Here is a 24,831-nt window from a genome sequence, read left to right on the forward strand (position 1 = left end):
CACCATTTTACACCCTCCCCCCAACTCACTCCCCCCCTCCCTCATATACCTCTCAACTCCATCCCTCCACCTCATTCTCGGTCTTCCCCTCCCTCTCCCTCCCTCCACCTCACCTACATACACCCTCTTAGTCAGTCTTTCATTCTCCATTCTCTCCACATGTCCAAACCACCACAGTGTATTTCTCCTAATCTTCTCAACCACATCCATATCCACCTCACAACGTTCCTTCACTTCTTCATTCGTCAACTTGTCCCTCCACGTCACTCCACATGCTCCTCTCAAGTAACTCATTTCCACTGCTCTCACTCTTGACTTGTTCCCCTCATGCAAGGTCCATGTCTCGCTTCCATGTCGGGGTAGGGATCACAATACTATCATGCAGTGACTTCTTAACTTCCATACTCACCTCCCTATTTCCCATCACTGCTTTCAGTGAATCAACAACCTTCCGTCCCTGCTGTACCCTTTCACGCACTTCATCCCTCAAAGTTCCATCCTCACTCATCACACTACCCAAGTACTTGAATGCACTCACATTCTCCATATCCTCGCCATCCAACCTCACCGTGCATTCTGTGACTTAATTTCTCTCAAACACCATAACTTTACTCTTGTTTACATTAACTTTCAGATTCCCCTTCCTGCACACTGTCCCATATTCATTCACCAAACCTTGCAACTCCCATTCATCTTCACTCAACAATACTGTATCATCAGCAAACAACACCGGAATCTTCCAAATCTCACCTCATTCATTAGAGCAGTGATCACACTATGCGTATTTTTCTTGCCACTCATATGTTTATGACTCAGACTGGTACTGCACCAAAAAATAACGTAATTATAGATTGAAAATTACATATGCTGACTGCATTCTCGAAGATATGGCCAGAGTCATTGCCTCTTTCTACAGATATGAGGGCCAAAGTGGGTCTAAGCCTTTTTCCGGGGGGCCCACAGGTACACTGTGTGCACACATTACACAATCCGGAATTTGAAATTGATAGGGCTAGTGGAAGGAGTTAAGGATCAGACAGGAGGGCAGAACCCCCCAGGCCCCTGATCAGTAGCTAGTTCACTTGATCTGGTATTGTACCTCATAATTTACCTCTCATCCCTACCTGTAGTCACTAAGAATCATATTTGATAATGCGATGTTTTTATTGCAGCAAATCCAGGCCCTCCAGGAGATCTTCCAGCAGGTAGTAGCTTCCCAGGGTGGTGAGGGAGCCTCAGAAGGCCAGAAGCCGGGAGGAAGTGGTCAGCAGGGAGCAGGGAGCCAGTTACCTGGAGGAGGTGGACAGTTCCCGGGGACAGGTAGCCAGTTCCCAGGGGCAGGTGGCCAATTCCCGGGTTCTAGTGGCCAGTTTCCAGGGGCAGGTGGCCAGTTCCCAGGCTCAGGTGGCCAGTTTCCGGGTTCAAGTGGGCAGTTCCCAGGCTCCAGTGGTCAGTTCCCAGGAGCAGGTGGACAATTCCCTGGAGCAAGTGGCCAGTTTCCTGGTGCCGGCGGCCAGTTCCCAGGGCTGGGTGGCCAGTTCCCTGGTCAGTTTCCAGGAGCCGGAGGACAGTTCCCAAACAGGCCCAACCGTCCTAACCGACCCAACCGTCCAGTGGGTGGGATTGGTGGCTCAGGTATTGGGGTAGGTATCGGTTCAGGTGCTGGGGGAGGAGTCAGCTCAGGCATTAGTGTGCAGGGGAGCAGTGGGCAGGGGGGTAACTGCAAGTTCTTCTGCAAGGCGCCGGGTGGGTATGTTCCCTGTTGTTGATGGGGAGCTGCAAGGAAGGTGGCAGTTGTGGTGGTACCGTAGTGGTAGTTGTATCAATGATTGTTATGGTGTTATGTATAATGGCACTGGAGTGATATGTCAATAGTTGAAATGGTTTTAAGAGTTGTAGGTGTTGTACTGAGAGAAAAAAAAGTGACGATGTGGAATAGATGGAGCTGTAGATTGTTTCTGTAGTTTTAGTGAGAACTGCATGTGATTGTTGTAATGGTAGATATAATTGTAGTAACACAAGGAGTTGTAGTACTTGTGAGAATTGTGAAAGTGTTCATAGTAGTAATAGACAGAGATGTACAAATAAGTGGTGTGAAGGTGTGGGTGTTATAGTAGTGCTGTGAGTCGACAGACCGACTGTAATGATGGGTGCTGACAGTGATGGATGTTGGGGTTATACTGATAATTAGTTTTCTGAATAGTCAGATTTACACCATAAAATGCTGCTAGAAGTATAATATTGTCATTTTATCATTGAAACTTTTTGTAGCCAAATAATGTTGTATATTTGAAACTTATTTTCGTCTATCATTGTTGTGCTTTAATGTTAATCTGGATGTCATATTGGTTGTCGTTTTTATTTTGACCAATGTCTTTGTAGTTACGGGATGTGGAATAACTAAAGGGAATTATGATTTTTGTGATTTTAATACTACGTGAGTTACAGTAGTTTGATATTGTTTTCCAGTTAATGTAGAGAACTGAAGGTGGTTTTGTTTTACCTCTTTTTTTGGCTGTTAAGTTGTTTTTAGCTTTGTGATTAGAGTTCTGGTATGGAACAACGTGGAGTAATTCGAGTTTTAATTTTTTGTACTGTAATTTTAGTCTGGATACTGTGTTGGTAAAGTATGGAACAACTGAGAGTTGGTTGAATTATCTTTTTTTTTTTTCATTAATTTTTACCTTGGTACTGTGTTGATAAAGTAGTTACTTGACTATTATTGTTATGTAGTTATAAACAAAAAAAATGCTGATTATCAGAAAGTAATCATACCGGTATTTGTTTGGCCATGGGAAGTACTTAAATATTTGTCTGAATGTTGTGGGTACTTTTTTTTTTTTTTTTTTTTTTTTTAAGTAACGGCCATACCACGTGCCAACGGCCATACCACGTTGAGTACACCGCTTCCCGTCCGATCAGCGAAGTTAAGCAACGTTGAGTCTGGTTAGTACTTGGATGGGTGACCGCCTGGAAACACCAGATGCTGTTGGCATCCCTACGTGTCAAGTGGGGTTGGTGGAGGATTAGTGCCTCTCCCCGTAAACAATTAACTCTAAGCTCTTGGCCACCCCGTCTGGGATACATGGCGTCTGGCAATGAATGAATGAATGAACATTGCATGGAACATGAGAAGTTGACTTTTGTTTAATGGTTGTGAATTATCAGTATTTTTGTTGAAAAATAATGTTGAATAGCAGAGCTAATCTGCTTAACAGAAGATGAGTTTGATTATGTTATTGTTACATTGATATTCTTATGATGTGGCAGTTTTATAGTACAGAAGAATCTAATACTGGTTTTGTATGTATAAGCAGTTTTTCTAGTTATGGAATGTGGAATAAATTTGGTGAGTTGGGTTAATTGTTTCTATAACTTATTAGTGTTTTTGGTGTTAATGCAGAATAACTGTGAGTTTGACTTACTGGGTACCGTATGTCTTGTTATTATTTTTTTTTTTCGTGTTTTTGTAGCTGCATATTGTAGTGTGATGAGTAAGGATGGAGGTTTGGAGGGTGAAGTGCTTGAAAGGGTACAGCAGGGAAGAAAGGTTGCTGGTTCTTTGAAAGCAGTGATAAGAAACAGGGAAGTGAGCATGGAAGTGAAAAAGTTACTACATGACAGTATTGTAATACCAACTCTAACGTATGGAAGTGAAGCTTGGACGTTGTTGGAGGGACACAAGTCAATAGTGAGAGCAGTGGAAATGAGTTATTTAAGAGGAGCCTGTGGGGTCACATGGAGAGACAGGCTGACGAATGAGGATATAAAGGAGCGTTGTGGTGTGGATGTGGATGTGATAGGAAGTGTTATGAGGAACACACTGAGGTGGTTTGGCCATGTGGAGATGATGGAGGGTGAAAAACTGACGAAGAGAGTGTATGTGAGTGAGGTGGAGGGGGGAAGAGGGAAGGGGAGGCCGAGGATGAGATGGAGGGATGGGGTGGAGAGGTATATGAGAGAGGGGGGTGTGAGTTGGGAGCAGGGCAGTGAAATGGCGGGGGACAGGACGACGTGGAGGCGATTTGTTTGTGGCCACCCCAAACGGGATTGAGGCGTCTGGCAATAGACAGATAGATATTGTAAAGATACATTTGTTTTACACTGCCCTTTATGTTAATGATATAGTGTTGGTAAACTGTTGGATAAATTAGTGTATTATTAGACCAGTCGTGTGCAGGAGAGTACACTGGACACTGTCATTTCCATACAGACTATTCAAGTTAGTATATGGCTCCTATGACCATTACACCAGACATTTCTGTGGACCGTATTCTTAAAGGTTGGGAGGGGGGCGCGGTAGCACAGTGGTAGCGCGGTGGACTTATGACGGGGGATTGCAAGTTCGAGCCTCGCCCGGGCTGCCGTGCCGGGAGGGGTAGCTCCCTCCTGTAACCCTAGCGGGGCTATATAGTCCAATACAGGGCTTAGTTCGGGGGAACTCCATTTCTCCCATTTTTTATGGGTTGGGAGGTGCCACATCATTTTCCCTTCCTGTTTATTTTTGCACGCAAATATCTTTTTGCTTATTTTTTATGTATCGCGTAGGTATTAAAATTATGTTAATAACAGTCAGAATAATACATTGTAACACTCAGATAAAAGCATATTGTGCAAATAAATGTTTACATTATGCCCGCTCGCCCTTTTTTTTCTTATGTGCGTCTCCATCTTCTGTGTGTGTGTGTGTGTGTGTGTGTAGCATAACTCAGTTTTTATCCAACCTGTCTGTCTATCTCTTGCCAGACGCGTCAATCCCGTAAAGGGTGGCCACGCCCACAAACAAATCGCCTACATGTCGCCTTGTCCAACACCATTTCACTGCCTTGCTCCCAGCTCACACACCCCTCTCTCATATACCTCTCCACCCCATCCCTCCATCTCATTCTCGGTCTCTCCCTACCTCTCCCCCCGTCTCCACCTCACTTGCATGCATTCTACTCATTAGTCTCTCGCTCTCCATCCTCTCCACATGGCCAAACCACCCCACTGTATTTCTCCTAATGCTTTCTGTCACATCCGCACCACAATGCTCCTTCACTTCCTTATTTGTCAGTCTCTCCACATGCTCCTCTCAAATAACTCATTTCCACTGCTCTCATTCTTGACTTGTGTCCTTCCATTCCAACAAGGTCCAAGCTTCACTTCCATATGTTAGGGTTGGTATCAAAATACTGCCATGCAGCAACTTTTTTTCTTCCATGCTCACTTCCCTGTTCCTTATCACTGCTTTCAAAGAACCAGCAACCTTTCTTCCCTGTTGTACCCTTTCAAGCACTTCACCCTCTAAACTTCCAGCCTTACTCATCATACTACCCAAGTACTTAAATGCAATCACATTTTCCATATAGGTGGTAGGTGGTGGCGACCATCATCCACTCACTTGATGTAGTGCTGCCTACTTCTTCCTTAGCCTTTATCATTCTTTTTCTGTGCCTGCCCTCCTCTCTTCCTATTCCTCCCATCTTTCCTGTCACATCGTATTGCTTTTCTTTCCTTTACAGGTGGCTCTACATTGAGCGACAAACCAAATGGTTTCCTGTAAGCCAAGAAACCATTTACAACGCTGGGTGGTAACCATATAACCAAGCCATACATGCTCCCTATGTGTCAATAAATGGGTTGGTGGAGGGTTAGTGCCTCTCCCCTTAAAACTAATAAAGTCAAATGGCCACCCCTTACAGGATTATGGCATCTGGCAATAGATAGATAGACAGACATTTTCCATTTCCTCCTCATCCAGCCTCACTGTACATTCAGTGGCTTCATTTCTCTTGAAGACCAACCTTACTCAACCCTACATTCACCTTTAGATTCCGTTTCTTACACAGTCTCCCAAACTCATTCATCAAGCCTTGCAGTTCTCCTTTGTCTTACTTGACAGTACACTGTCATCTGCAAACAACAGTACAGGGAGTTTCCAAACACTGCCCTCTCTCATTAGGGCTGCTCCAACATCCACTGCCCTACCTTGTACCTCTTTAATAACCCCATCTATATACAGACTGAATAACCATGGGGACATGACACATCCCTGTTTCAGTACAACATACAGATAGAAAAATTCACTTAGTTCACTGTCCACATGCACTGCAGCCTTGGCTCCCTCATACATATTCTTCATGGCATTGAATAACTTCCCATTTACTCCATATATTCTTAATACTTTCCATATTCCTTGTCTGTCCAAACTGCCATGTGCTTTCTCAAAATCCATGAAGACTGCATACAACTTCTTTCCCTTCTCTAGAAACTTTTCCACCAAGGGCCTAAGAATGAATATCTCTACACAAGCTTTTCTCTTTCTAAAACCTCCCTGTTCTTCTCCAACCAATTCCTCTGTTATTTCCTTAACTCTGTCAATAAGTATCCTACCATATACTTTTCCTATTACACTAAGAAGACAAATGCCCCTATGATTACCACACACTTCTTTTTCCCCTTTTCATTTGTACAGGAGAATTATTATATATGACTTCCAGTCCTCTGGGACTCTACATCCTCTCAGGCCAATCTGCACATTTTCCATATCCATTCTACTACCATCTCTCCCCTATACTTCAGCATTTCACCACACACTCCATCAGTTCCTGAGGCTTTCCCCATTTTGACTTTTTTCATTTCTTCCATTACTTCTATCCTATTGATTTCTTCCTCCCTTCTCACCTCCCTCCTTCTCCTAGCCATTCCCCAGCCACTTATATTCACATTACTTTCATTCTCTTTGGTCAACAATTCCTTAAAGTGTTCACTCCATCTGCTCTCTTATTCTCCCTTCTCCACTGGCAATCTACCCTGTTTATCTTTCACTCCCCTACTTAGGGCTCTTTATCACCCTGTCTCTCTTTACCTCTTTCCAGAATATTTTCTTATATTCCCTCAACTTTACACTCAAATTCCTTCCAAATTTCTCATCCAATCCCTTCTTACTAATCTTTTCATCTCCCTCTTCCTCTCTACATGTCATTCTTTCTTACGTCTCTCAATTTCCTCCACTCCCGCGTCTCTCATCCACTTACTACAGTATATGCGTTCTTCTCTTGCGCCACAGCCTGTCTCACCTCTTCATTCCATCATGCTGTTCCTTGCATCCCCTTTCGTCTTCTCTTCACTCCACACGCCACCACGCATGCTGCACAGATTTCTTCTGTGAATATCCTGCACACACCTTAATTCCACATCCCCTTCTGCTCCAAATCATATTTACCCAATTGCTCCTCCACTTCTTTCTTATATTCTGCCCTATTTCCATCCTCTTGCAATCTTTCTACCCTCCTTGTATGGACTGCTTCCTCCTATCCTTCCCTTCTCCTAATCCTCCATTTCATTTGGACCTTGACTTTCACCACCACCATGTGGTGGTCAAAAAGTCCATTCCCCCAACCTCCGTATGTTCTTGCATCCATTACACACCTTCTCATCCACACACACATAATCAGTCATTGCCTTCCGTTCATTCAGTTCACCACTCACCCTTTTTATCACTTGCCACGTATACCTGCGGATCATTTTGTACCTAAAGAGGGTATTGGCTATCACCAACCCCCTCCCTGCACAAATGTCTACTAGAGAACACTGCCATTCTCATCCACTTCTGCAGGCACACCCCATTTTCCAACTAATCCATCAACCTTCACATTTCCTACTTTTCCATTCATATCTCCAATAAAAAACACTCGCTCATTCCTTTCAAACTTTTCCATGCACTTTTCCACATCTGTCCAGAACTCTTCTTTCAGTTTGCTTGCAGGATCTTGCATTGGCGCATACACACACACACAATAACCCACATTTGTAGTCCAACTTTCAATCTTGCCCACACAGTCCTTGAGCCAACGGATCTATACTCTCTTATATTCTCCTTCCATCTCTTGCATACAACAGTGCAAACTCTTTCTTTTGCCTTCTCCTTTGTTTGGTCCTTAGTCGTCACCTGTTGGTCAGTCCTGGTCCGAGGCTTCTTGTTCGTACTTTTAGTTAGTTGTTTTCCAGGGAGGGGCACTAACCCTCCGCCAACCCACTTGTCTCGTAGGGAACACTTGTTGGTTGGTTATAAGGTTATCAGTTATCACCCAGCATTGAAAATGATTTCCTGGTTTACATCAAATTTGATGGAAGTCTTGAGAGTCGGATAAATATGAAGTGACTCGATTTCAAGAACAATTGGTCAGATGTAAAGGTCACCGGGCAAGGTCCTTTAATCCATTGTTCCCAGAATTGAATCACACCCTGTCTTCATAAAATCTTGTCAAAATATTTTGTGTTGTCATGTTTGAGTACAGTATTGAGTATGTCCAACACAAGTGTTGCACTGTCTGGCAAGTGCTGCTTCTTTGTTCTGTGTTCTTTCAATTTTTTCAAGCCTGAGGTCAATATTAACAAAGTAGATGTGCAGTTTCTTCCTGAGCCTTCAGAGAACACATGGACATTGCCTACCCCAATCCTGCTGTTGAAATTTGAAAGAATTACAGTACAAAACATAAATGTCATACAAGAAGAGTTAGTATACCAGTGTAAAACCCCTATGATCACAATGATGGGATATGTGGAGGATGATATCCCAGGGTACACTCAGTGTGCCGTAGTAGTCAGCAGATGGGAACCCATTCTGTATATGCTATCAAAGTGATATCTGCCCTCCTGCCCTTATTTTGTAACCTTTATAAGTTTTGGGAGGAGCTGACCCTCAAAAAATAATGATGGTAAACCTTCTTTAGTGGATGGCATTATCAAGGAACCATACAATCATCATCATCTGGACCTCCTTTCCCACCCTAGGGTGGGGTGAGGAGTAGCAGCGTCCAAACAGCCAGTTTGCCCAATGCACTGGGCCACGCTTCCATTCACTCATTATTCAAGCCCACGGAATCCTGGTTCCATCTGATAGGCCAAAAAATTTCACCACATTCTGTAGCTTCACATATACTTGTCTGATAGAACCAATGCAAACACTGTCACGATAAAAAGTGGTGCCAAATCCCTGGTCAAACGCTTCTTCTCACAAAATTAATCCATCCATCTCAGTCTCTTGTCAGTCCCTTAGCCTCACCAACTCCCATACCTCTCTTCCTCACACACTCATCCACCATGTCCTTCCACCTTCTTCTTGACCTACCTCACCTCCTTCCCTCTTCAAATTTGCTCAGATACACCTTTTTCACCACTCTATTGTCATCCATTCTCTCCACATGACAGTGCCATCTCTATACACTCTCTTCGATTCTGGTCACTCTGCATCTTTCACGAATCACCTTACAGTAAAACCTCACTCCAATTAATAATGGGATATTAGGTTATCATACTGCTGTAAAATATTCATTATACACTAACTCAGAGTCATGCTAATGGCAATACACTTTATGTTTAGCAGTATTAAAGATGTATAAGAATTTTACAATACTCACTGTCAGGCTAGAGGCCAGTATGCTACTCTTGACTGTGCTTTTAGTTGGAAGTCAGTGCAATAATTTTGAGAAAATAAGCAGAATGTGATGAAGTAGCAGGCTAAATGATACAAAGCTGTAAAACTATTTACATATATTTTATCTCAACTCTTATAAACTATATACACCACACACAGATGGTCAAAACTCACCAAAACCTGCAACAAATATGAATACTTCAAGAGCTGTCATTAATTACAGTAAGTTTTCAGAAACAACTGTCACAGAAATACTGCTATCTAAAGTGTTCCTAGAATATTCATAACTTTAGTTAACAGTACTAAATAAATGTAGGAAATGATTTTTAATTTTGAGTGTACTGGAAAGTGTCTATGGTTCTATATAAACCAAATACTGTACCTGTATGTTTAGCCTGGAAGTCTCAAGAAATGACCACAATATGATCACTGTCTTTTTATATCAATGTACTGGTAGAATTAAGAGAGTGGATGAAATAAATACTGTAATGTTAATAGTGCACTGGCTGGGACACCTAATGTAAGGTTCCCTCCTGGTGAGACTGGTAATGGCAACTGGGATGTTGCAAGAAGGGAAGGTGTTCCTCTACATTCTAAACATTCTCTCAGTCCATCTCCTCTTGTGCTGCCCTGGCTGCCTTCCTCTTGGCCCTCTCCAAAAGCCGTCTTTCCCTCTCATACTCCTTCATCCTCATTATATAGCTGCCGAAAGACAATAGCTGGTTGATGGTATAAGCCAGGCTGTAGAAATGTACTGTGATAACACTTCTACAATACACATGAATGAAAAAATTATTACCAATTTATCAGTTAAGCATCTGACTGGATATATGAAGCAAAACCCATAGTTCATTAGTCTTCTCACACCAATACCGGGCTATCCAACAGCCTTCACATCAACTAGGTGTCAATGCCCATAGTCTCTACTGGGATACATTTGTCATATCTAATCCAAGTCTGGTATCATCATCTTCATCATCAGCCATTTGAGTATCCACTGCAGGACCGGCCTATCCCGACTGAAGTCGGGACGATACAGCCAATGTATCTCTACCAAGTGGCTTAGACTGTCTAGTAGAGATTGAATGTAGGGTAAGAAGTGCTTGTAAGTGTAATTGTAGTGTTGGAGTGGCTTTGGATGTGTGTGTAGTCTGTGAACCAAGTGTAATCGGCCCACGCAAGCCGACTGGGTGCAAGCATACTTTATAGCAAGCGACACTGGTTCAACCACAGCACCCCTTGTGTCCGCCAAAGTCTGGTATAGCAGAGCATATATCAGTGTGGGTTTTATGATCTTTCAGAGGGACCTTTTGAGGGAGCAGATAAATTGTACAAATATTAAATCCTCAAAAAGCTCTCATCACCAGCCGTTACAAACCACAGTCCACATGTTTACCCATTTGAATATGAACAATACCACAAGTCCAAAGCTGATGTCACTACTGTATAGCTAACTTAAACTCTATATTTTACGGTATATAAAATGTGCAAAATATTACATGGACAACAGCTGCATCATCTAGTCAAGTAAACTTGATGCTTCCACAAGTCTCTAATTATTATGTTGAAGGATGTGTTCAGTGGTACGTGGTGGCGACCATCATCCACTCACTTGATGTAGTGCTGCCTACTTCTTCCTTAGCCTTTATCATTCTTTTTCTGTACCTGCCCTCCTCCCTTCCTATTTCTCCCATCTTTCCTGTCACTTTTTATTGCTTTTCTTTCCTTTACAGGTGGCTTTACACTGAGTGACGAGCCAAATGGTTTCCTGTAAGCCAAGAAACCATTTACAACGCTGGGTGGTAACCATATAACCAAACCATACGTGCTCCCTATGTGTCAACAAGTGGGTTGGTGGAGGGTTAGTGCCCCTCCCTGTAAAACAAATAAAGTCAAATGGCCACCCCTTATGGGATTATGGCATCTGACAATAGATAGACAGATAGATAGGCTGTGTTCTACTGAAGTGAGATGCTTAAACAAACTTCATCATCATCATCATCCGGACCTCCTTTCCCACCTTAGGGCAGGCTGAGGAGTAACGATGTCCAGACAACCCAAATCTGCCCAGTCCAATAGGCTACGCTTCCATTTGCTCACCATTCAAGCCCAAGGAATCCTGGCTCTATCTGATAGGCCAAAAACATTCACCACATTCGGTAGCTTCACATAAACGTATCCAATAGAGTCAATCCAGACGCTGTCACGTTAAAAAGGGGTGCCAAATCCCTGATCATGCGCTTCTCCTCACAATATTCATTCAGCCAGCTCAATCTCTTGTCAATCCCCTAGCCTAACCGACTTCCAAACCTCTCTTCCTCACACGCTCATCCACCATATCCTTCCACCTTCTCCTTGGCCTACCTGACCTCCTCCCTCCAAATTCACTCAGGTATACCTTTTCACCACTCTACTGTTACCCATTCTTTCCACATGACTATACCATCTCAGTACACTCTCTTCAATTCTGGTGTCCACAGACTTCCTTACTCCATATCTTTCACAAATCACATTATTTCGTATCCTATCCACTCTCTGTACTCCACATACATTCGTCAGCAGTCCCATCTCCACTGCTCTCACTTTTTTCATTTTCATGCCACAACATAATCTCACATCCATATGTTAAAGATGGCACTAACATTCCTTCATGCAAGCCTCGTGCAGCTGCAACACTCAAACCTCTGTTTCTTATCAAGGTCTTCATTGCATCAGCTACTTTCCTTCCTTGTGTCACTTTACTTTCCACTTCTTTTGCACATTTCCCTCTCTTTTCTATCACTGTACCCATGTATTTGAACTCTCTCACCAGTTCCAGTCTCTCTCCATTCACTGTAACATTGCATTGGGAGTCACCTTCTCTCTCAATAACCATCACTTTACTCTTTTCTACATTTACTCTCAAGGCACGATGCTCACAGTCATCAGCATAACTCTGCACTAGTCTACCAAGTTCTTGTCCGGTATTTGCAAGTAGTACTGGATCATCAGCATACAAAAAATAAGATATATTCCATCCATCACCATTCACTACCAACGCCATCCCCCTCTCCATTACTCATGTTTTTACTTCTCTCATTACCCCATCCATATAGATAACGAACAACCATGGGGACATCACACAACCTTGTTGCACGCCCACACCGATCGTGAACCATTCACTTGTCGCCCATTAACCCTTACACATGCTTCACTACCATCATATAAACTCTTGATGGCACCTAGGAGCTTACCATCTACACCATCTATAAACAAACTACTGATATAAAAGGCAACACTACTTTAAGAGCAACATGTTTTTTTTTTTTTCTTGACACGGTGCTGCTATTGGAAACTATAACTGCTACAGTGCAGTCTAGTAAGATCCTTTTATTCTACAATGGTCACAGACTTTGAGGGTATATGGCTAGGTAAAACTACAGGAAGGTGGAGGGACAAATTAACCCAATGAACCTGGTGATATATTTTTTATGCTTCTTCCTTCAACTTCCATATGATTTTATTCATCTTGGGAAATGCCTCATACTGAAGGAGAAATGAAGGCTTTACAAAATTTCACTAGCACAAAGGTCTGTCATAAACCTGAATAAAATTGTTTATAAAAAGCATGAGCAAAGAGGGAAGTAATGTACAGTAAACTGCCAAATTCAATGGGATAGAGGTTTATTACTGGTAGATGAGGAATCATGAACATTAATTATTGGTAGTCGTTGTGTAAACAACAAAAGTCAATTGAGACTGAGTACACACGTGACAACTCTGAAACTAATGGACTGTTCCATAACAGCAACCACCATTACAAGATGGGAAGTCAATACTCACTCTTCATACTCGCAGTTGAGGTATTCGTGCTTTTCATGAGCACACTTATAGGTCCACGGCCACACCTTCTGTCGACACGCACGGTGTGTGATGGCCAAGTGTGCACAGTAATCACGCTTGTCCAAGGGCAGCTCTGCTGACTCCATCTCCTCCTTTGTTGCAACCATCACTACAGCAATGGAGGACACGTGAGTCAGTGTATGCTACTTGAAGCTTAGGAGTCAAAAACAGAGTAATGAACCGACAACTAGCACTATGCTTTGCTGCTGCAAATGGCTTGCCATTACATACAAATACTGTATATTTTTATAGATTAATGTCATAATCAGTGAAAGAAATATGAGGAACTATGAGAGCAAGATCTTGGTGCCAATGCCGACCCTGTGTAGGAGTAAAATGTGGACAAGCAATGTGTCATGGAAGGAGAGATTAATTTACCTTGGGGAGAGAGAGAGAGAGAGAGAGAGAGAGAGAGAGAGAATGGACAAAAGAACACGTACATAACAAAATAGTTGCAGATATAGGTAGCTTCAAGGGGACATGGGACCACCTAATTTTGTATTATTTTTTTTTTCTTTACCAAAGCCCTTCAATGGACTTTTTAGTATACTGTATTCTGAGTGTATTTTCAAATTTCAATGTTTTTTTTTATTTCTTTTAATAGTAGTGAACAGCATTTAAAAAGCAGCCTTTTTTACAATCCTGGACAGCACTGAAGACAGACGGCCACCATCTTAGAATGCCATTATTGGCACAAAATTACCCTCATCACTGCTGGTTTATCCAAACCTAACCTAAATTTTCATAACCTAACTCATCCTGACCTGACCTAACTTATTTTATGCTAACCTAAGAAAACTTATCCTAACCTATCCCTTTTATATGGTCATCGTATTTTCCTTTTTTTTTTTTTTTTTTTTTTTTCTTTTTTTTTTAATGGGTCGTCTTCATACTTGAAAATGCGCTCCTGCATCCATTCAAAGGTAGGTAAAAATGTTTTTGAATATTTAAGAGGTGGCCCTTTGTCTCCTTGATGATTACCCACATATAACAGTGTGGATAAGAATGTACTGCAGTGGTAAGACAATATATTAGTTTGTGACAGGCAAAGCTGAAAGTAGAATGGCTAAAAAATAATTAAAAATCATTTGGTAAATGAGTGGAATGCATGAATGAAGGCTGCAACTGGTCTGAAGTGTTGGAGTAAACACGTATGGTATGAGGACATGCAGCTGCGTTTTATTCAGTAACCCTGGATTAATGTTGTGGTCCCAGAGTCATCTAAACATGAAACCAGTGGACTGCATACTGAGGCTGCTCTTCTGCAGTCCACCATCCTTCTCTCTGGAGAAAGAGAGGGAGTTCAGTTACACTGGTGTCAATATACCATACAATACAGTATAAAGGAATCACCAACACCAATTATGCACTCAGTCTGGGGATGAACATATGGAGAGTGAAAATATAAGTTATAGTAAAATATGATGCTACAGAGCGATCCCTTTACATAGTGGTACCAATATAACTGGGCAGCTCTCACCAGTTATACAACCATCACTCAACTTCCTATCCTCCAAAAGAGAGATGGAATGCAGAAGGAAAATCATCATGCAGTCTACTAGGTTGTCTGATGAGCCTGGTACCACAAGAACACAGTAAAACTTATTAGCTATATAAGATTTTTCAGGTACGGTACGTAACACTACAATGTAAACCTGTATATATCCATACAATAAAAATAATATAAGTATCTACAATCAGCCAAGTAACTGTATTTACATTTTAAAATGACCTGTTTCTACAAACCCTGTTCTTAACATTTAACTACTAACCTATGATACGCTGAGTTAACTTCAATATATACTGTATCTACTATAGCACAGGGTATCATTTTACAAGTGGACAATATGCAGTTTTGGAATTTTAGCACCATTATCGTATAGTAAAGTCCCTAAGGATCACAAATAACCCCTATTACCCCATTCAGAAATTGATTATTACTCCCCTAAGATGGGTTAGGTATGTTGGGTTTGGTTTGGTTAGTTTTATTGTGTTCGGTGAGGGGCATTTCCGGCAAAAATGAAGGTCAGAAACATTCGAATCGCATCAAAAACTGCCAGAAAAATATATTGCACTACCTGGGGGATGTATTGTCCACTTGTAAAAATTTACCAGCACACTACACTAACCTTATATGGGTAGTTTTCTGACAATATGTTTTCATATCTTACATATTCTTTCATATTTAGAAAAATAAATTTACCAACAACAGGTAAAACAGCTTCAATGTATAGTTACGGTATATATACAGGTACTCCCCACACACTCATTTCTATTTCCTTATTCTATGGTAAATATATTAAATATCAGTACATTATATATATATATATATATATATATATATATATATATATATATATATATATATTTCCAACTCGTCAATGTGATGTAAAATTTCTGAGTCCAAACCCCGACTGACCTCTCTCCTTTCTGCCTTCAGGAAACCCATACAAAGGGTCAAAGGTCGACTGTTTGGTGTAGTCCGGTCTGGTGGCCGGATCACCCACAAATTCTGACATCATTTGACCCATCTTCAGGGTGTGCAGGCAGAAAACTGTCAATGACCACTGCCGTCTCCCAGCTGATCACCAGTGTTGTTGCTTCATCTACCGGCAGAAGAAATGCTACAAGCGTACTATTATTGTTTATTTTGTTCCTATTGCAAGTTAACCATCCATTAAATTAATTCTGACCTAGCTCTGGTATTACATCTACCATATATCTTAACCACTATAGAAAGATTATCATGAAGTCCTTCTAGCTATGAAATGTATGTGATTATGAATGCCTACAGGAATAACATTGCATTTAGACTTTTCGTTTCCCTCCAAACATCATCACCTTGCCTGTATTTTTATATACTTAGAGTGTATCACATAAGGTTATGTTTGTTTCAGTTGTATTGTCGCATATTATTGAATATCAATTTCAATTATATTGAATCATGTCAGTATTCATGTCCAATATTGTTATATGCGAAGTGCCTCGAGCAACGAAGTGTTCAGATTGGGCCTAGCTAACGTGCGGTAGTTGTAGGGGTTTGCTGAGGAGTAGGATTTCTCTGGTTATTATATATATACTCTCTGTGTCATTTTATGGCGCTGTCTCTGATTTCCGATATTTCTTAATGTGATGTGGTTTCGAAGTTGAATGCCCATGAAACTTTTGGTTGTCACATTTCTGAAGTCATATTTCAGCACGGTTCACCTCCCAGCACAACCAACACACCATTATTATGAACAACTACGAAACCATGCAAGCCATAGGGAGAGGGGCTTATGGGTGAGGCTGAGTGGAATCTAAGCAGTGGCAGGGTGTATATATATATATATATATATATATATATATATATATATATATATATATATTCTTTAATACAGGTTGCACATAATGAGGCATTTACATTGCCAGCTTGCAGACTTGTTGCCTGATGGTGCTTTCCCAAAATGATGTTAGCTATGAGAATCAGTCATGGTTAGGTTTAAATTTCATGGGTTTAGGTTAGGTTAAGTTTGGTTTAGATAAGTTAATGCCAAAAATGGCTTGTCATTTCACTTAGTTCCAAGATCAGGCTTATTAAGATGGCCACGAAAGATTGTCTTATATTAAAAAAAATTATTTAGGCCTATTTCTGGACAAACTGCAGGAGAGCTCCTGTTAAAAATGAAAATTTATTGATGAATACCTTTCAAAGCTGTATAATTCATTTATGACACCCAGATTACTATAAAGATTGTATAACTCATTTATTGCACCCAAATTCTGTGGAAATAGCATTTATGTTACTAAAGAGCACTGTTAGATTCGTTGACATTGGCAGTGGCATCCTACGAAGGTCAGTAGGTCAGTTCGGACCTGGAACTCTTTCTTCCCCAGAAGCATTCTGGTTAGGTTAAGTTAGGTTAGTAGGGCTGAACGATTAGGGATGGATTTAATATGAAACTGAATCATCCTGAAAGTTCAACATGATGAGTGGCTTCTTCCCACAGTTTGCATGTAAATCTAGTGAGGTTTTATTGTTATCTTTAAAATTATGCATTTCCACAACTTTTTAAAACTTTCAAAATAATAACATCATAGTTTATTGAGGAAAAATAAACAGTTGTAAATTCAGTGCATAGGAACTCCTGCAGTTTCACCGAATTTCCAACTACAGTAAAATCAGTACGGTATCAGTTGACTGAATCCCATCAGAATCTGTGTAATGTAGGTTTCATGTCTGGAACCATTATGGGTAAATTTTAAAAATTTACCAGGTTTTTCATACCTTTAATCATCATTTGTAACCTATTACATTGAAGGCATGTTAATATAAACTTTTTGAAACATGATATCTCTTGTACAGTTTTACTTTTGCGATGAAAAAACTGTCTTTTAATGTAAGAGGCTTTTTATTGGCTACCAGAACAATTTTTTTTGTTTTTGTTTTTACATAGCTACTGGTCTGCATATATGTAACTACTGGTATGTGGTTGTTGTGCTAGTCAGTTGTATAAACAGTTGAATGAAATATTGCCACAAAAATATAGTACTGTACTGAAGTTGTTTCGAGTGGTATTTGGTGAGGCCACTAGATTACCACATAGTGTGTGAATCAGAGTGATCTAGACTTCAATTCCAACCAGCCTCAGGATGGATATACAGTACAGTACAGACTAATAAGACCACATAGTAGCACACCTATTTACAGTGCTTTCACATGCTCACACCCAGTTAAAGGTCTGTCATTTACTTGCAGTATAGTTTACTGTACTGCACAGATTGTCACTTACAAACAGGGCCATGCCAACAGACCAGATTTACACAGTCACTTCTTGCCTTGCAGTACCTTGACCCCTGCTTGTAGCAATGGGTAGGGGTGGGTCACTTTCCAGTGACAAAGTGGTGCCTCTCAGCTCTCCAGATCATTTACAGTACACTTTTTTAATCAGCAGAGAGAAACTTGTAAGTGGCAAAGGTTTAATGTCAGTTCTGTAATGCTTTTTGTTTCTTCCTTCAGCAATGTTTACCTGTATCGTCGCAAATCGGACAGTAAACATGTGGTCATTAAGAAGATCCCAATGGAGTCAATTACCAATGAGGAAGGAGAGGTGAGTCACTGTTTTCACTAAACCAATTCACCCTGATGTGCGTTTCATTGCATTTTTGCTCCCTTCAGACAGTTTCATTTTGTTTAGATAATTTTCACACAAATGGTAGGTATACATTCTTCATTAATCGCTTATGAGTTTATGGCATCTGGCAGTAGACAGATAAATGTCTTGTATAGTCTCCTGAGCAAAATAAAATCATCTAGTGACTCTCTTCTGTCTTTCTTTCCATCATTCTCTCTTCCTTCTGCCTGTGGGTGACTCCACACTGAGTGACAAGCCAAATGGTTTCCTGTACACCAGGAAACCATTTACTACAGTGGGTGGTAACCATATAACCAGATTTTGGCACCTGGTGGATTAATGGGTAATTACGACACCCCAGTCGGATTGAGCCAGTGAAGATTTATATCCAGGAGGAGGTTAGGGTTTATTGCTCATGTAATGCCACTCAGGGATGAGTGAGGCTGGTCACTCTCATCTTAAATGTCAGGACCAACTTGCCTACCGGTAGCCCCGGGCTTCTACACTACTTATGGGGCAGTGTAGGATTGGATGATGGATTGATGGATGGATAACAAGAATAAAAGAACTACTATACATCATCAGAATGAAGTGGTTGACTTCTTCAACCCAAGGATGTCACATATTGTACTTGTTGCTGCTTCTGGACAATTTTGTTCACTTAAAGAAAGTTCTTTCATGCTGCAGAATTAATGAAGGTTCTGTTTAACTGTTTCAGTTTGAAAAGTCACTCTTAGGCTGAATTCAGTCATTATGAGATAGCAGGAATTAAGTAAAAACTGTATCCTTGTAGTTGTTGTTGTATTAACCCTGGCATGTCTGGCTGAAGAGACCTGTTGACCACAGATAAACAACTGCTTTTGTGGAGCCATCCTACTGGTACACCACAGTATGGTACATTTACCATGTGGGGATCCAGCTCCCCTTGTGGTAGACAGTGCCTTTCTAGGGTCAGACCAGGGTCCTTGCTATGGCATGGTGCAGTATGAGGAGAGTTGGCCTAGGGTGGAGGCTGTTGCTGCTCCACCCGGGGTGCACAGTGCCACTTGACCTTTTAGCGAAGAGGTTAAAAGTCTACAGTGAGTAATTTACTGAATTATTGTACCACTTGTGAACTTGCACTGTGCATAACCTAATGAATTGTCTGAGGTTTAACACAACCCTAGTTGGAGTCTCTGATGTTATGGTGTGATGGTTGTAAATTTAAATTGGCAGATCCATTTTGGAGGTAGTACTGGAACTATAATTGGCCATTTTTCTCTTATTTACTGTGAACTAAACAGAAAAAAACTTGTCAAAAATTGAAGGCTTACTGTACAGAACAGCTAACATCAATTCATCCAGCACATCAGCTTTACTTACAAGTACACCTTAACGCTTTCCCACCAAGAACACCAAATCAGATTGTGACTTCAAATAATGTCATGCTTCCTGTTAAGGAATCCCTGTATTGATGTTGGCCATAATGCAGCTGATGCTGTCCATTGACTGGAAGCTAGACTAAGTGCCAAAACCAGCTGATTACTTTTTTAACAGTTGCTGAAAAATGTTAGGGAAAACATAATCACAGATGTGCAGTAGGATTTGCAACACCTGGACTTTGGCTCTGCTTGGGGCTGAGTTTCCTGCCAGTGAGTGAAAATTGTGTAATGTATAGCCATATTTCACACTTGGTATTACCTCCCAGGGTAGAATGTAGCCAGCTATGTGCAACCAAGGATGTCTATATCAGTCAGGTTTATTTAGCTTTGAAAGGTTGCATACCATATTTGTACAGTATCAGTAGCTGTCTGAAAATTTACAAAAACAGAACTCCCTCTCATAAGTGATCTTACAGTAGAGAATAATACATGGACTTCTACTTTCTCATTGTATTTTCTTTTTCTTTTCTGGCCATAGTAGAATGGTCTCAGCTCAGCAGGTGTTGCAAAAGTGACTTAATATCATAAAGTGTGTAGTGTGGGAAGTGTGTGTCTTTGGATTGGAAATGAGAATTTAACGACTTATAGGAGTTACTGTTGTTGTTGCTTAATCCTGGTCAGTCTGGCCAAGCACAGATAGGCTACTGCTTCTGTAGGGTTGTCCTACAGATGTAGGGATTTGGTGCCCCACTGTGGTAGACGGTGCCTCATGTAAGTTGGAGTAGGATCCCTCCCACAGCAAAGTGCAGGGAAGTATGTGAAGGTTTGCCTCCCAGGTGGATGCCACAACTGCTCCACCCAGGAATGACAGTGCCCCCATGTGGCCTCCTTGTCAGTGTCATTTATGTGAGTGAATGTATGTATTGCTCATTTCAGCAAGAACTTTTCAACTGATATTTCTGAATTGTACCTTCATCACATATTAATGGGAAGTACTGTACATTTGGGTTGGTGATTTTGATTATTTTTTTTCCAGTTAACCAAAAATGAAGTGCGTGTGCTGTCAATGCTGCAACATCCCAACATCATTGAATACTATGACAACTTCCTGGAGAACAACACCATGATGATAGTGATGGAGTATGCACCAGGAGGCAACCTGTATGATTATCTCCGCATGCGAGGGGAGGGTAACCTTCTTCAAGAAGAGGTGAGAGATGGTGTACATAAGCTCTTACTTAGAAAATTCCATTTGTGCCACATTGAGAATTGAGTTCAGTAATGACAGATGAGTTGCAGATGTGGATGACATTGGCTTAAAAGATTCAGAGAGCCTTGCCATCACCGTTCCATTGTCACCACCAACACAAATTCAGCAATCCCTTGGTTATTGCTCGTAATTGGTACCAAACATGGTTCACGATAATAGAATGGCACAATAACAAAAACGCAGAATCTGTGGGATTTATCCTAACTGGTACCAGGCATCCCAGGTGCAAGGCCAAATTTTCCCTATTATGACTAGTTTAACCCAATAGATACTGTATGTACATACTGTTATGGTAAGTATCAGAAACACACATAGCCATGGTTAGGTTCATAGAAGGTGATGAAAGGGGTACTATGAGGAAGAAACATGTACAGTAAACCCTTGATGCTCGCGGATTTGATTCCTCACGGATTTTTCACTCTGGTGGTAAATAGTAATGAACAGTGAAGTCAAATGAAAAATTGCGGCATTTGAATGGCACTCCCATATGTACTTGGTGAACACCAGATGGCCACTAAGAAGCTGAAAAAGAACGAACCATTCAACTTGGAATTTCTCTACAAATAACTGAGAATGTTCAGCGATGGAACAAACAGGTTTGTGGAGCGAGACCCTTCAATGGAGCATGCCTTAATCGTCAAAAGACAGATTGAAGCTGCCCTTAAAGTTACATGGAATTAAAGGACCAGCTATGGAGGCAACAGTCCAAGCCCAGGATGACCACCATCTCTGATAGACGGACGCGCCCAGCTGCTCAACCTCACTCTGCAAGCGCTCAACCATCAACCTCAGAGGTAACTCAACCAAATACACCGACCACCACCTTGCCAACCTCATCAGTTGATGGACTAAATGACCCTCCCCCCCTCTCCCCTGGTGCCAGCAGAGATGCAGACGACATACAGTATAATAAACATCACACATCAGTTGCAACTCATCATACTTAACTACTTTTTCAATAATTAATCTTCCTACAGAGAGGTGAATTGAGGAGAATGTATTGTACATTGATGAGAATATAATGACATTACTGTACTGTATGGTATTTTCAAAAGCTTTTATCCATCCATCATCCAATCTCAGAGGCAGCCATCGAAAATATTGTTGTAGCAAAATTACGATTAATTTTTAACGTACAGAGACAGGGTATAACTTTTTAATTATCGTTGTAGCGATTTATCACTTAGCGGAGTGTCGTATAACGAGGCTGCACTGTATATGCAGAATTTTTAAGTGCATCCAGGATTCTAAAGGTTTGACTGATATATGAATGACTGTGTAGCTCATATTACTAGACATGCTAGTTAATAATCATTGTTCTCTTCCTTTGGTTATGGATTTCACCTCACCTCAATTTGTAGGTTTGGATGATGATGATGATGATGATGATGATGATGATGAGGAGGAGGATAGTGATGAGGATTGTCCTTAGCATCGTCATCATTATCATCTCCATCATCATCATCATCATCATCCCAAATTCCCACCATAGGTATAGATTTAAAACTACAGTAAGCCCCCTCGTTTGGCGAATTTCAACTTGGCGAAACTCACTTTTGGTGGTAGTGTGGCCACGGACCACCGAATGCGCGCTTGGCGATTTGAATTCAAACTTGGCGGTCCCCTGGCGGCTGCACGTTGAACAATATCAAGAAAAATTGAAAATGTCAAAGCAGGCAAAAATAACAAAGTTTTTCTTAGAGAATCTGGAGAGACAACGCAATATCCAAGACGTCATTGCCACCATTCCCGTAGATGATGATAACTGTGAAATCATTGATAACCCCCCCCCCCACTCGATGTGCCACAAGAACAGCCCCAAAAGCAGCCACAAGAACAGCCGCAACCTCCCCAGCCACCCCAACCTCCCCAGCCACCCCAACCTCCCCAACCTCCCCAGCCAAGCTTCGCTGCCCTCTTTAAGCTGGATGCTGACTTTTCTGGCTTCGATGAAGTGGATGATCAAGCGAGACAAATGGTTGCTAAGGGGGTTATGGGGGAGGAGGGGGAGAGTGATGAGGAAAGTGGTGGTAGCAACTAAGCTGCCCCCACTGCCACTCCGACGTCCCCAGCCAAGCAAGCCTATCTTCACTCTACGGTTAGTTACAACCTTTATATCATGTCTTATTAGCTTTATTTATTGTTTATTGGTCTGTTTTCTACATGTGTATTAATATGTGAAGGCAAAAGATTTTATTTCAGCTCGAAAGATGGTGTTTTAGGGGTCAAAAGGGGGACTTTGGCAATGACCAAAGACTGATTGAGGCACTTTATAGGCAATTTATATGGTAAAAAGAACTCGCGTTTGGCGAAATTCGAATTTGGCGGTAGTTTCGCCAGACTAATTGGATCACCAAACGCAGGGGCTTACTGTATAATCATTGTGACCACTGAAATGAAGCACATAATTATTCACACAGTATCACAGACTTTAAAATCTAGAATTCACCACAAATATAAAAACTATCTTCATATATTTTTTTACATTTAATTTGTTTGGATGCTCATCACAGACAGCTATAGAGATAAGTCATTCCATCATCTAGCAGATTATTAGTATTAGTATTAGTATATTATTATTATTATCATTATTATTATTATTATCATCATCATCATCATCATCATCATCATCATCATTATTATTATTATTTTTATATTTTATTATTTATTCATGTACAGGATATATATATATATATATTTTTTTTTGAGGGGTGCAACCCATGAAATGGTGCTGGAGAGGAACATCTTCACAGAGTAATGCCAGTATAACTGGGCAGCTTCTCTTACCAGTTATACATCCCTCACCTCCTCAGCTCCCTCTCTGTCCCCAAAAGGAAGATGGTGAATGATTGAGAAAAGTAATAAAACTGCAGTCCAGTGGGTTCATGTCCAGATGGCCTTGGGTCACAACAGCAAGAACACTTGTGCATTTCCTTACGTTCATCAACTAACCCTTCCATTTGTGCTGGTTTCACATGCACTAAGCACTATTTGAGCTGATAGATAAACCCTATCCATAACTAATAAGCATGGCCAAAAAAATTTGATAAGCACAGGAAAATTCCAGAAATCGGCCCCTAAAACTAGGCTGTCTGGTGCAGACTTTCAAAAGTCCCACACAATGATGTACTGTATGATGGGGTAATGTCAAAAAAAAAAAAAAAAAAAAAAAAAAAAGTTGCCTTCTTTACGTAGTAAACATCTCTGTGGTAAGAAAGGCATTTATGGTAACTACATACTATAATTTAAAGTCATGTGCTCCAAAGCTTTCCTCATAAAATAAAATTAGTTTTGGACTACCTGTATTTGAAAACCACATGATGTGCACTCATGTCCCGGCGACGTGAATTAACGCGGCAACATTGCAAGGTCCCTAATTTGCACAATTTTCAATTTTCGCGAGTGATTTCGCGAGTGATTTTTGGCACGTATACACGGGACACCTTCCTCTATTCCTCTACAAGATGCCAAGCAGGGACAATGCCTTACACCGCATAACCTCTCCCCCCCCCCTGCATGCCATTGTCTCGGCAATTCACCTGTTACCAGTGACCTGGCCAATAAAGACATTCAGGGCCAGAGTGATTCCCCAATCGATGACAGTGTGGAGGACAAAGTTTACATAGCATTAGAGGAAGAAACAGTCAGAAATGATGATCAGGTAATGTGGGAAAAAAAAGGTCATGAATGATGATGAGTTAGTGAGTGAAACAATGCTTATAATGCCTATATTACTGTTTGAAAACCAACATACTCTTGTACTACATATAAATTCGTACCAAG

The 24,831-nt window shown here is 41.1% G+C and overlaps 2 protein-coding genes and 1 non-coding gene across 4 annotated transcripts in view; 2 read left to right on the plus strand and 1 right to left on the minus strand.

The window, feature by feature from the left end:
* The first annotated feature begins 2,876 nt into the window (after nucleotides 1–2,876).
* LOC145402515 (5S ribosomal RNA) lies at nucleotides 2,877–2,995 on the plus strand. Its single transcript, XR_013897809.1, has one exon. It is a non-coding gene; the product is annotated as a 5S ribosomal RNA (ribosomal RNA).
* Nucleotides 2,996–9,522: 6,527 nt separating this feature from the next.
* ND-B18 (NADH dehydrogenase (ubiquinone) B18 subunit) lies at nucleotides 9,523–15,908 on the minus strand. 2 transcript variants are annotated; one of them, XM_080274463.1, is made up of 3 exons: nucleotides 15,723–15,908; nucleotides 13,244–13,412; nucleotides 9,523–10,123 (listed from the first exon to the last, which is right to left on the minus strand). In XM_080274463.1, the coding sequence occupies exons 1-3, from the start codon at nucleotides 15,832–15,834 to the stop codon at nucleotides 10,027–10,029; spliced, it is 378 nt and encodes a 125-aa protein (XP_080130589.1). In that variant the 5' UTR covers nucleotides 15,835–15,908; the 3' UTR covers nucleotides 9,523–10,026. The 2 variants fall into 2 exon arrangements, with proteins under 2 accessions (XP_080130589.1, XP_080130588.1); XM_080274462.1 differs by having other exon boundaries at nucleotides 9,523–10,162.
* Nucleotides 15,909–16,501: 593 nt separating this feature from the next.
* The window catches only part of LOC145402122 (serine/threonine-protein kinase Nek8-like), a 96,264-nt gene continuing 87,934 nt past the window's right edge, over nucleotides 16,502–24,831 (plus strand). Inside the window, exons 1-3 of the mRNA XM_080274239.1 lie at nucleotides 16,502–16,585; nucleotides 18,303–18,393; nucleotides 20,815–20,988. Of these exons, the coding sequence (XP_080130365.1) occupies nucleotides 16,539–16,585; nucleotides 18,303–18,393; nucleotides 20,815–20,988 (312 nt within the window). The 5' untranslated portion in view covers nucleotides 16,502–16,538. The remainder of the gene's footprint in view (nucleotides 16,586–18,302; nucleotides 18,394–20,814; nucleotides 20,989–24,831) is intronic.

This window comes from Coenobita brevimanus, chromosome 57, assembly GCF_032717465.1.
Source record: "Coenobita brevimanus isolate Jiangsu-jjx chromosome 57, ASM3271746v2, whole genome shotgun sequence".
Classification (NCBI taxonomy): domain Eukaryota; kingdom Metazoa; phylum Arthropoda; class Malacostraca; order Decapoda; family Coenobitidae; genus Coenobita; species Coenobita brevimanus.